At 36.7% G+C, this 12119-nt stretch overlaps 1 protein-coding gene across 3 annotated transcripts in view; it reads right to left on the bottom strand.

Moving 5' to 3' along the window:
• Nucleotides 1-5545, bottom strand: part of dclk1b (doublecortin-like kinase 1b) — a 58118-nt gene extending 52573 nt beyond the window's left edge. For 2 of the 3 annotated variants that reach the window (XM_051129656.1, XM_051129658.1), the window contains exons 1-3: nucleotides 5162-5488; nucleotides 4500-4882; nucleotides 861-1207 (exon numbers count right to left, since the gene is read on the bottom strand). In XM_051129656.1, coding sequence (XP_050985613.1) covers nucleotides 861-1207; nucleotides 4500-4857 — 705 coding nt within the window. In that variant the 5' untranslated portion in view covers nucleotides 4858-4882; nucleotides 5162-5488. Of the gene's footprint in view, nucleotides 1-860; nucleotides 1208-4499; nucleotides 4883-5161 lie in introns of all 3 variants that reach the window. The other variant, XM_051129657.1, reaches the window with a different exon arrangement.
• Nucleotides 5546-12119: the final 6574 nt, after the last annotated feature.

Raw genomic sequence — 12119 nt, 5'->3', positions numbered from 1 at the left:
ACAGGATACAGGTTTCGGTAAGTTGTGCTCTTTCTTTTAACATAACTTTGGATGTTTATTCATGTTTTTTCATGCTGTAACTAGTAGTAAAGCGGAGAAGACAATCAGTTCTGCTGCTTCTCTTCTCCCTTCATTAACTGAAAACAGGCTAGACTAATCGGTTCGTGGAATATAAGGATAAATATTGTTTCGTAAAAATGAATCTTAATACTATAATAGCATATAAATAATACTAAATACACTGAACCAGAATAACAACCACAAGCATTCTTCACACATGCATACCAAACTGTCTGCTCAAACCAGATTAAAATTCTCTTTTATTAACAGAATTGGATCACAGCACTAAATAAATGTTTTGTTGTCACATTCTGAAGCAGAGAGCACCTCATCTACTCTGTGTTTGTTTGAAAGTAAAGTTTTAAAGTAGTCCCAGCATTTAACTTACAGCACAGCTCATGTTTGGCTCATTACCACCAACTTCTTCTAACACAAACAAGTACAGCTCTAGCAACTCTAAATATGGTTTCACCAAATAACTGAGCAAAAAAGCAGGGTACTGAAGAGGGAGAGAGTGAGGAACAGACTGACCTCTTTGAGATGATGACGCATGAGCAACCTCACCTTTAGAGAAACCAGGGCGCTCAAAAAACATCTTGCTTGACTAACCAAGGTAAGAGTCAGAAGACTAACTTTTAACTTTTTAACTATTTTAAAAGCCACCACAAGCATCTCTGGACAAATAAAGACTGCTTCTATAGTGAGTCCACAGTACTTTCAACCAAACAATAGTATCATTATCACTGCATCCAACAATACAACAGTTCAGTTATCTACTTAAATGAACCCACTGTACCTACCAGTTTACCATCCACCGTATAAAGCCTCTTGACCACTCCAGAGTCCAGTTTGATGGCATCTGTGATATCCGTGAGAACCTGCTCAAACGAGTGGGCCGTCTTCTTGTTGAGAAGGATTCGCACGGCTTTCCGAGGCTTTACCCCGCTGCGGATTATGGTCACCAGTTTGGGTCGGATGAAATCCTTGTTATCCTTGATTTCTATAGAACCTGCCTTGGCACTGCCCAGAGAGGTGGGCGCTCGTGCCGATGCAACGGTTTTGACGTTGACTGACCAGTTGGGGTTGACGTTCTTAGTGTATTCCAGATTCTTGAAAGGCTCAACTGATCCACACACGTAACTCTCCCCTGTGATACAAAATAATCAAATCAGTGTTTTGTTTATATCAAATTAATCATTTGATCTTCAGAAAAATCCTTTAGGTCCCACAAATTCAGTGGTTTTTCAGCATTTTTGTGCATTTGAACCCTTTCCAACAATGACTGAATGATTTTGAGATCCATCTTTTTACACTGAGGACAACTGAGGCACTTGTATGCAACTATTACAGAAGGTTCAAACCCTCACTGATGCTCCAGAAGGAAAAACGATGCATTAAGAGCCAGGGGTGTAAACTTTTGAACAGAATGATGTTGTGTACATTTTCTTTTTTTTTTTTCTTTTTTTTCATTTAGTACCATCCCTCAGAAGCTACAGAAGATATGTTTCTCAGAAGACAAAATATGTGTTTCCTTCTGAAGCATCACTGAGAATTTAAACCTTCTGTAATAGTTGCACATGAGTCTCTCAGTTGTCCTCAGTGTGAAAAGATGGATCTTATAATCATACAGTCATGGCTGGAAAGGGTTCAAATACACAAAAATGCTGAAAAACCACAGAATTTGTGGGACCTGAAGGATTTTCTGAAGAACAGCGGACAGTTTAACTGTTCAGGATGAACAAGGGACTCATGAACAATTATCAAAAAAAAAAAAAACAGCTGTGGATCATTCAGAACAACACAGTATTAAGAATCAAGTGTATGTAAACTTTTAACAGGGTCATTTAAATGGGGTCATCATGCTTTGTTCTTTTTAGTTTCCTAAAATAAAGTCATATGGGTTTGGAACAAAACAAGGTTTAGAAGACAGAATTTCCATTTTTAGGTAAGCTACACCTTTAATAAGGATTTCCTGCAACGTTAGAAGACATCTAGCACTCTAAAAATGGTTTTCCATGTTTAGTATCACATGAAGACACAGAAAAAAATCCATAAATTTGCCCACGTGTGAATTTAAGACAGTCAATGGACATAAAAGCTCCTTATAATAGTCCATAATGACAGAGAGGTCACACAGTCAAGGTTAAGTGCACGGCTGAGACTGAAATCACCTCCATCTCGCTCATTTACATTCACCTGCCCCTGGCAGCACTGAGAATTAATGAATGGGTGTCCTACATAAAAAGACACCGCTGAGATGCCATTGCTACATACAAAATCAAATCAGAGTCATTTAACACATAACTCAAAGACAGATTTAGATTTAATGATTTTAGTTTCTCGGGTCTGATTTACTGGTCAACACTGAGAGGAAGGGAGTGGTATAGAGATGCAGAAGCTGTTAAATATTGATGAGCATTTTAAAATGACTGTTGGTGTAAATCACAGGGCTCTTTGGTATCTTCTCATAGAAAATACAAGCGTGATCCATGTTCAGTACTACAAACCGCATGCTCTGTTAGGGGTATCAGAGAACCCGGTTAGGAAACATATGTAAATGCAACACACTACAGAGACATTATGTGCTTAAAGGGAAAGTTTACCCAAAAATGAAAATTAGAGTGGCGTTCCAGAGGATGATGTAAGATGTAGGGGTTTTCTTTGCTGTGAACAAAACTTGGTTCTCGTGACACTAGCATATTCTCACTGGAGCTTATGCTACGCCTACGTCCTACGTCATCCGCTGGAACGCCACTCTCTCCTGGATGCACATACGACTGTTAGCAGAAGCTAGATTACAGTATATAAAGTTTTAAATATGAATATTTTTCTTACACAAATGCATCGATTCACTTCAGAAGGCATTTATTAACACCCTGGAGCTGTGTGGAGTACTTTTTATGATGGATAGATGCACTTTATTGGATTTCAAAATCTTAACACCCATTCACTGCCATTATAAAGCTTGGAAAAGCCAGGACATTTTTTAATGTAACTCTGATTGTATTTGTCTGAAAGAAGAAAGTTACATACACCTAGCATGGCTTCAGGTGAGTAAATCATGAGGGAATTTTAATTTTTGGGTGAACTATCCCACTAAAAGAATAGTTCACTATCAAAAATGAAATTTTCTTAAAATTTACTCTCATTCAGGCAATCCGAGATGTCCAAGAAAACTTTGGAGAATTTAGCATTACACATAAAGCTTTTTTTGCAGTTATGCCATAAACTAACCATATTTGTTTCTCCAAAGAACCTTTCAGTGAATAGTTCCTAAAAGAACCATTTTGAAGAACATTTAAAAAATCTAAAGAACCTTTTCTGCATTTGAAACGTTCCATGGATGTTCAAGGTTCTTCACAGAACCATTGATGCCAATAAAGCACCTTTATTTTTAAGAGTGTAAGTCAATTGCTTACTAATGGATCCTCTGAAGTGAATGGGTGCCGTCAGAATAAAAGTCCAAACAGCTGGTAAAAGAACTGCAATAATCCACAAGTAATCTACACAAATTCAGTCCATTAACAAACATCTTGTAAAGTGACAAGCTGTGTTTTTAATTTAAAAATATAGCATCAAAACATTTTTAAATTCATTTTCAATTCATTGCTTACAGCTAAAATAGAAGTTCTCTATTTACAATATTGCTTTCTCCAGTGAAAAAGTTGTCTTATCTAAATCAGGAGAGGGAAATGCACAGATCAGGCTTTCTACAGTTCTAAATATGTCTGTGGATTCTGATATTAGAGGACAACAGGGGAGCAACTTTTCAATGAAGAAAGCAATATTATGGATTTTTTTTATTTGTATTATGGCCAGAAGCAATGGTTTAATGATGGAATTATTTCTTACAACCACACAGCTTTTCACTTCACAAGACGTTAATTGATGAACTGGAGTCGTGTGGATTACTTGTGGATTACTGTGATGTTTTCATCAGCTGTTTGGACTCTCATTCTGACGGCATCCATTCACTACAGAGGATCCACTGCAGAGCAAGTGATGTAATGCTAAATTTCTCCAAATGTTTTGAAGAAAAAAAACAAACTCATCTCGGATGGCCTGAGGGTGAGTACATTTTCATTATTTTTTTAATTTTCGGGTGATCTATTCCTTTAATGGCTTTTGATATAAGATGTTAATTAGATTTTTCAAGCTTGTAGACCATTTAGGACTGGCAATAAACCAGCTACAAACAGGTCAGAGCTTAAAGTGGTCTTGGCAATGCTAATGACCATTTTGGCAGCCAATGATCACTTTAGACTAGCTACCAGGCTCTAAAACCAGCATTTTTTACTGTGTCCTCATGTGGAAAGCAGGTACAATCCAAACCTAGACACTTGATTTAATGCACAATTAACCAGGTATGTCAAGTTCAACAAGAAACAAAAGACACTGGTGTCACTAAACCTCAACATACTGTAGACACCCAGGCTCACCTTCAACCAGCTGTTCCATGCTGGTAATCTTGGACCCGTCAATGGTATAAATGGTCCGGACGCCCTGAGGCAGATTTACATTATCTGACAGGGAGCGGGTGAGATCTGCGAGCAAAGCATCGAAAGACCTGAATCTGTCGTTGGAAATAGCGTACACAATCCCTTTAAAGTACCGGTCTCCATTACGGTAGAACCGGACCCTCTTGGCTTTCTTTTCCGAGCTCAGAGCCTGTAGGGTCCGGGTTCGGTACAGGCTGCAGTGGGCGCTGTGCGTGGGGCTCGGCAGGCCGTTCGCACGTGAACCTGCACGGCTGTATCTTTGTGCTTTGTCCCGTTCGTCGAAATGCTCCAGCTCCATGTCAACACCTGGGGCTGTAGTATCTCTGAGAGAAAAAAAAAAGAGTTAAAATTATAATTGCATTTATTTTAAACATCACTCCTGAAAATGTTTAATTCATATATCGAATAATAAAGTATTAATGTATTATAACTATATAACATCACATTTTCATAATTCATATATAATACCTAAGTTATTTAAACACGCCCAAAGGGATAGCACAATAAAGAAATCGTGATGACACGATTCATCAATTAAAAAGCGATATTAATTCACTGCTAAATATAAATGTGCTAAAGACAAAAAAGCATATTCATCTTACTTGTGTGTATCCGATGAGCAAAGTCGATATGAAAGCACGCATTTAACGGCTTGTCATCTCTTCCAGAGGATGCTAGTGATGGTTTTAGGAGCAGGAGGAGAGAATCATGTGCTCTGCTGTGCTGGATGGGGCGGATGGGCTGCAGCCGGTGTCTGTCTGCCCCTTTTGCTCTTTATGTTAAACCATCCCTCGTTTCAATGCAGACTGGCAGCCTTTGTCGTATTCCTGAGGAAAAAAAATCCTTCAATGAATGAATACGAGCGAGCAGGGCTGCGTCTCAAACGCTAGGGAGCTGCCTACCTAGACACCTAGACTGTCTCAGATTCAGGTCCTCGCGGGTGGGGAGGAGTGTTCAACGCCGCTTGCAGTCCAGAGGAGACAATACAACGATGCAAGCTCAATACAAACTGACTTATGCATTGAAACAAATAACACTAAATGAGTTATGATCGCGTATGAAATATAATCCAGTGTCACACCTAATATTGTCTGCTTAAATCAAGGTAGATCGTTTATTGCACCAATGAGAATGAGTCTTAGATCAAATCATTTTTCATAGCTCAGCAGTAGTTCATTATAAAGAGAATTATGGTCATGATTTGCATAATTAATTTATTTTACTTTAATTTATTATAAAGCAAATTATGATTTACAAATTCGAACAAAACAAAAACTAAAGATGTGGGGCCTTCGTTTGTAGTTCAAAATACATTTGTGGATATAAAGGTAAATATCATATATTTTCATAAATATGTATTATTTTATTAAATAGATACCCTGGTGAAAAAAAACAGCATATGCTGGTAGGTATGTTTTGATGCTGGGATGCTGGTTTATGCTGGTCCTTGACCAGTAACATGACCAGCAAAAACCAGCTATGCTGTTTTTGTTTTTTTTTCACCAGGGCTAATAGCACTAAAAGCATTATTATAATAAAAATTGTATTATTATTTATTATTATAATATTGTTATATACATATAAAAATGATAGATATACAAATTAAATATTTACACAGGGTAAAACAGTAAAAATTACCATTTCTATTCGTTCGGTTTTGTATACTTTTCTTTAAAAGTAAGATTCACATCAAACTCAGACTGCCTGATTCCCATTTTCCTCCTTTAAGGAATTTAATTATTTTAAAAATAAAAAAATATAGATTTGAGATGTTTAAGTCGCCATATTTAAAATATCAATCTGTACAAGTTAAAACACACATCATTTTTACTGCAGGTCTATCTAAATATGGGTAGAGAAAGCTAATTTGCTACCACCTTTTTTGCTTGAAAAGCTTATGGGCGAGACTTCCGGTTCATTAGCCGCTATAACGGACGAACAACGTGCAGTAAACTGTAAAACGGTTTGCAATATAAACCAGTGTGTTCACAAGTAAGATAAACATTAAATAATATAGGACACACCAATTTGCAATATCAAACAGCAAAGTAAACTGTTTTGTACAGCTAAAAATAGCTGGACTTGGATGAGCTCGGAAGACAAACCTATAAAATTTAGAAATGGCCGCGCCCACTCTTACATGAAAAAAAGGTGGATTGCTACTCTTAGTACCAGCCATCAAAACACAGTTTATATTTAACAAAAGTGAGTTAGTTATTACATAGTATGACACTAGATGGCAGCATCTTGTAATAAATGACTGCACCAGATACACGATTCACTTCGATTTTCACAGGAAGGCCAACTGAGTTAGTTTATACAGAAAATATTTTGTTAATTTAATATGCAAAAAAAATGTATGCTTATTCATTACACTTTCAACAAGCTTGTTTGACCTCATCTTTAGTGCACATGCATTAATTCAAAGATCAAATTTTAACACATCAATTGGTGTTTCAAATAAAGCACACACAAAACAATGTTTTAAATTTTTAATTTATTATGTCAGATAAACATAGGCTATTATATCATTTGTCACTGAGCAAACCTATTGACTTGTGGTTAAACTTGATGCTTACACATTACGTTGTCCATACATTCAAATGAGATGTTATTGCATCAAGACAGACAAAGAATTAACATCCGTTAATGTTTACAATAAAATGTTATGGAATTTCAAGTATATATTTATATATAATTATAGAAACATGGTCAGTAGTCAAGTTTAAAGAAAAGTGCAGTCATCGTCAGCAGTTTTCACAGGAAAAACATCTACAGTGGGAGAACTTCAAATATGTGGCATTTTATAGTTTAATGCAGTTAATTTTAAATATAAGCCTTTAAGCTTCTGATTAAACAGAAGAATATCTGACCTCTATATCTTATTCCAACTGCAAGTGCAATTATTTTATTTCACTTATTCACAAGAAAACCTACAACCCGTCTGTCATCTGTAAGAAATGTCAATGTCTGTTCCTAGCAGGGGTTAAAGTGCTTTTTAAAATCTTAAAACATAAAAAAATCCTGAAGTACCAAGAGCAAACAGGTCTGTATATATAAAATAGCTACCATAAGCATTCTTAGAATATATTTATATTAAAGCTTTAGATATATATATGTATTTCTACATACAAGAATATAATATTTGTTAAGGCTCTATGGAAAAACCGTAAAGTCCACCTTTGGCTTGTCCTTTGTTTTAAGGGTCCATTTAAAAGACACAAACCATGCAAAACGATTGAAGATTTAATGTGAGAGATATGTTTAGTTGAGTAGGTTGCTGGTGAAGTGTAAGGCAAGATCAGTAACACCGTTCGGCAGAGCTGTAAGTCAGGAATTTTTAAAGTGCATTTACCATTTACCCCGTGATACAGTGAAAATAGTAAACATGACGGCACGACTAACTGTAGGAAAGTCTTTGGAATTCAGTGTCAGTCACATGAACAAATAACAACAAAAGCAATCATTGAAAAACCAGATACTTCTTCAGCCATTTGGTTTGCTCTTAAAAATGGACACCTGAAACGATCTGAATCTACACTCTATTTTTGGTCTTTATGTTTTTCAACTTGACTGCTCGGCTCTTTGACTTTATAGTCTGCCAGGAGGGCATGGGCAGTCTCTTTGCCAGTCTTCTTGACCATTGCCTTGATCCCCAGGTTGTCGATATTGAACGCGGTGACCCCGACATTGATGGCCGAGTTGACAGCGTGATCTGTGGCTTGGCCTGCGTCCGCCCCATACCTTGATTATAGATAACCCAGATTTAGTAAAGAAGAGGACGGGGTGATGAAAGAGGTAATGGAATAAGTTTAGGACATGGACAATAATCAAAGCAGAGCAAAGCAGTTAAACATGCAGGGATTCAGTCATTTCTCTGGAGAAAAATATGAACTTGACTTAAAATGCAAAATTAATCCTAAAAAAGACATTTAAAAAAATATATTAATGTGATGTGCAAAAGTCAAATTCAAAATGTTCAATATTTTTGAGAAGGAAGAATGATTTTAAAAATTATTAGAATGAACAAACATTATTATGATATTAAGAGCTATATCACCATTATTTTTCACGTTTAAATATTGGATAATTATTGGAAGGATTTAAACAAATCATTCAAAAGTTTGAGGATTTATGTTTTTGAACATAAATATTCACCTTATATTCTTCTAAACTGCATTTATTTAGTTCAAAACAGTAATATTGTGAAATACTTTTACTTTAAATTTTTAGCAGCATTACTCCAGTCTTCAGTGTCATATGATCCTTCAGAAATTATTCTAATATGCTGATTTGCATTATTATTTTTTTAATGTTGAAAACAGCTGTGCTGAATAATATTTTTTGTGGAAACCGTTATGTTTTTTTTTTGTTTTTTTCCAGGATTTTTTGCTAAACAGAAAGTTCAAAAGAACAGCATTTATTTGAAACAGAAATAATTATAAATGTGTTTACTGTTACTTTTGAACAATGTAATGCTTCCTTTCTGAATAAAAGTATTATTTGTTTAAAAATAAATCTTATTGACCCCAAACTTTTGAATGGCAGCATAAAGACAATACATCTTGGTCAAATTACAATTATTACATCTGCCATCCGATAAAACCTGGCAAAACCTTCTGCTGATGCAACAGAATAATTAAAGTCAGGCTTAAAAGGTTCAAAAGTTAAGAAAAATAAAGCAACAAAGACAATGAGATTAATTACTTTTGGCTGTTAGGAACACATATTCATTCCATCACCGAGCTGTGGATCATTGCACAGCAAAACAGGATGCTAACGAAGGTGATTTAATCATTATGTCCAATTAATCAATAGCGTTGCGTGCAAGTGCTGACTAATTCAGACATACATAAGCTTTAGCCATGCTAGTGACCATTAATTAAGGCCATTTTATGAGGTGCTGGGAAAATGTTTCGACTTGTTTTCATTTGGGGTGTCTGAAATGTTCTCCAGACCCCTAAATCTGCAAACAAATAGATGGAAGAAACTGGTGTGAGTGTAGTTTAATTTTCTGATCAAAGTTACTGGTGAGAAACTGCAAACGCAGTTAAAACACTGGTATGATCAACTGTAAAGCAGGCGGAGTGAGACCCTTGTGGAGTTACTTACTTATGTTTTACTGTGGTAACTGTCTCTGTAGCAACACTCTTTGCAATGTTCTTCGCTGCAACCTCCAACCCTGTCCACATCGTTGCAAATCCTGACAAAAGTAGCGCATTAAATAGTACAATTAAAAAAATGATGAACACACGTACAACAGTTAGCGGAAGCTAGACATTATGGCTTGTGAAGTTTTAAATATGGATATTTTTAATACAGAAACAAATTAATTTGCTTCAGAAGGCCTTTATTAACCCCCTGGAGCCTGTGGAGTAATTTTTATGATAGATGAATGCATTTTATTGGACTTCAAAATCTCAACAGCCATTCACTGCCATTATAAAGCTTTCCGAACTTTACTATAATTCCAATTATACTTGTCTGAAAGAAGAAAGTCACATACATCTCGGATGGCTTAAGGGTGAGAAAATCATTTTGGGTTAACCATCTTATCAATAACATCTAAAACACCTAAAAGATAATACTATAATTGTAGTCATCAATGTGACTAAAACACCCAATAAAAATAATCACTTCTGCGTGGAATATTTTATTTCACCTTGAACTCCACTTGCTGCAACCACCATGGCACCATCGATGTTTGAGCGTCCATCCTTGTCTTTCTTCAGAGACTCTGGGATAAGCTTCCCTCCGTGTTTCTTCACATGGGGTGCCAACTCTCGGCCAACATGTCCGGCGACTGTGCACAGTCCATCCACTGAAACAACATGTTTTTGGCTCAAATCGTCTCATCTTAGTTGAATTTTATCAACAAAATGGGGAATTTACAAAGACAGATTTTCTTACCAAGGAACTGGCTGACCTTTACTGCTCCTCCTGTGGCCTGTTTGGCCACATGGAGGCTTCTGGTTACCGTGGGGCTGACTTGGGCTGGTCTGTCTTCTGGAGTGATGTGCTCTCGTAGTTTGGCTGCACCTTTATGTATGGCTTTCCCTGTGTACTCAGCTCCCTTCACCAATCCCCAGCTCAGCCATGAAGCCCCTGTCGATATATTTCATATAGTAAGAAGAGCATCACAGCATCACTGTTTTGGTGGCGACAACTGTTGAGGTTCTTCTTGTACAACCCAAAATGTTAGACAGGTAACTAACTATTATAAAGGCTTAAAGGGATAGTTTGTCCAAAAATGAAACTTCAGATGTTAATTACTCACCCTCATGTCATTCCAAACCCTTAAGATCTTTGTTCATCATCAGAACACAAATTAAGATATTTTTGATGCAATCCGAGAGCTCTCTAACCTTGCATAGATGGCAACGGTACTACCATGTTCAAAACCCAGAAAGGTAGTAAGGAGCGATTTCCTGAAGCGCCGAAACCGTATTGTAATTGTTAGAATGGTAACGGATCAATGAGCACCACGTAATACTGATCGTGCAGACCAAACCGTAACTCGTACAGACTTGAAATTTGGAGGAATGGTAGTACTCTAACCGCCTACAATGTGACCAAGGCTCGCCCCATCGGCCATGACGGGGACGCTACAGTGACCAAAAGTACAAAATTGCTAAATCGCAGTGTCTTATGTTGTTGGAATCCTTGGCTCAAGTTGCACAAAATTGCACACCTCAGATTCGATCGTGAGCCTTTTTCGGGGTGAAATTTTTTAGGTATTTTGCATTTTTTGAAAAATCTACTTTTCTGAACTAGTCCAAGTTTTTTCACCCGACTGGAAGCAAACCAGTACAAAAAGATTCTCTGGAAAGTGAATATCTTTATTAAAAAAAAATAAATTACTTTCAACACCAAAACATCTGAAAGGGGCAGAGCCACTTTTAGTAAAATGAAAAAAGTAAAAAGTAAAAAAACCTACAAATGTCCATAACTGCACAACCATTTGTCTTTTCAAACTATTGGTCCAAAGTGCCACAAGCATCTATAAGGACATTTGCGTATCTCAAAAAACCGCCACTGGCCAACGAAGTATAAACATCTGTTAGACGAGGTTAACAGAGGCCGATCGGAATGAAACTCAGTGGGCCTGTTCAACTCACAGCCCCAAAGGCCTGAGAGAAATTTAAAAGAAATCCGCCACTGGGGGGCGATATAACATTTTTCGAGTTTTTAAGATTGTACGTTGCACGTTTTTTTGCACATATGCACGATATTCGTATCATATGATAGAACTCCTCATACCGGACAACTTTGTCTCTAGAACCACTGCTGTCAATCAAATCATTTGTTAAATGATTGAAAAGATGTCCTAGTTTTTTTGCTCAATCTGGAAAAAACACTGCAGTACAATTCTCTGGACTCTCTAGGTCAATAAATATCAAAAATGTTGAAATTTAGCCTCTGGGAGGCTATAACAGGGTTGTTTAGAAAAGCGGCCTGTCTGAATTTACCCAAAATCCTATAAAGCCTAAAGGAAAACTTAAAACTTCACAAATGTGGTGAGCACATGCGACAGGTGATTATAAACAGGCATGCAAAGTT

This window comes from Labeo rohita, chromosome 15 (assembly GCF_022985175.1).
Source record: "Labeo rohita strain BAU-BD-2019 chromosome 15, IGBB_LRoh.1.0, whole genome shotgun sequence".
Classification (NCBI taxonomy): domain Eukaryota; kingdom Metazoa; phylum Chordata; class Actinopteri; order Cypriniformes; family Cyprinidae; genus Labeo; species Labeo rohita.
Note: the sequence above shows the minus strand (reverse complement) of the source record. Positions and strands in the feature narration are given on the sequence as shown.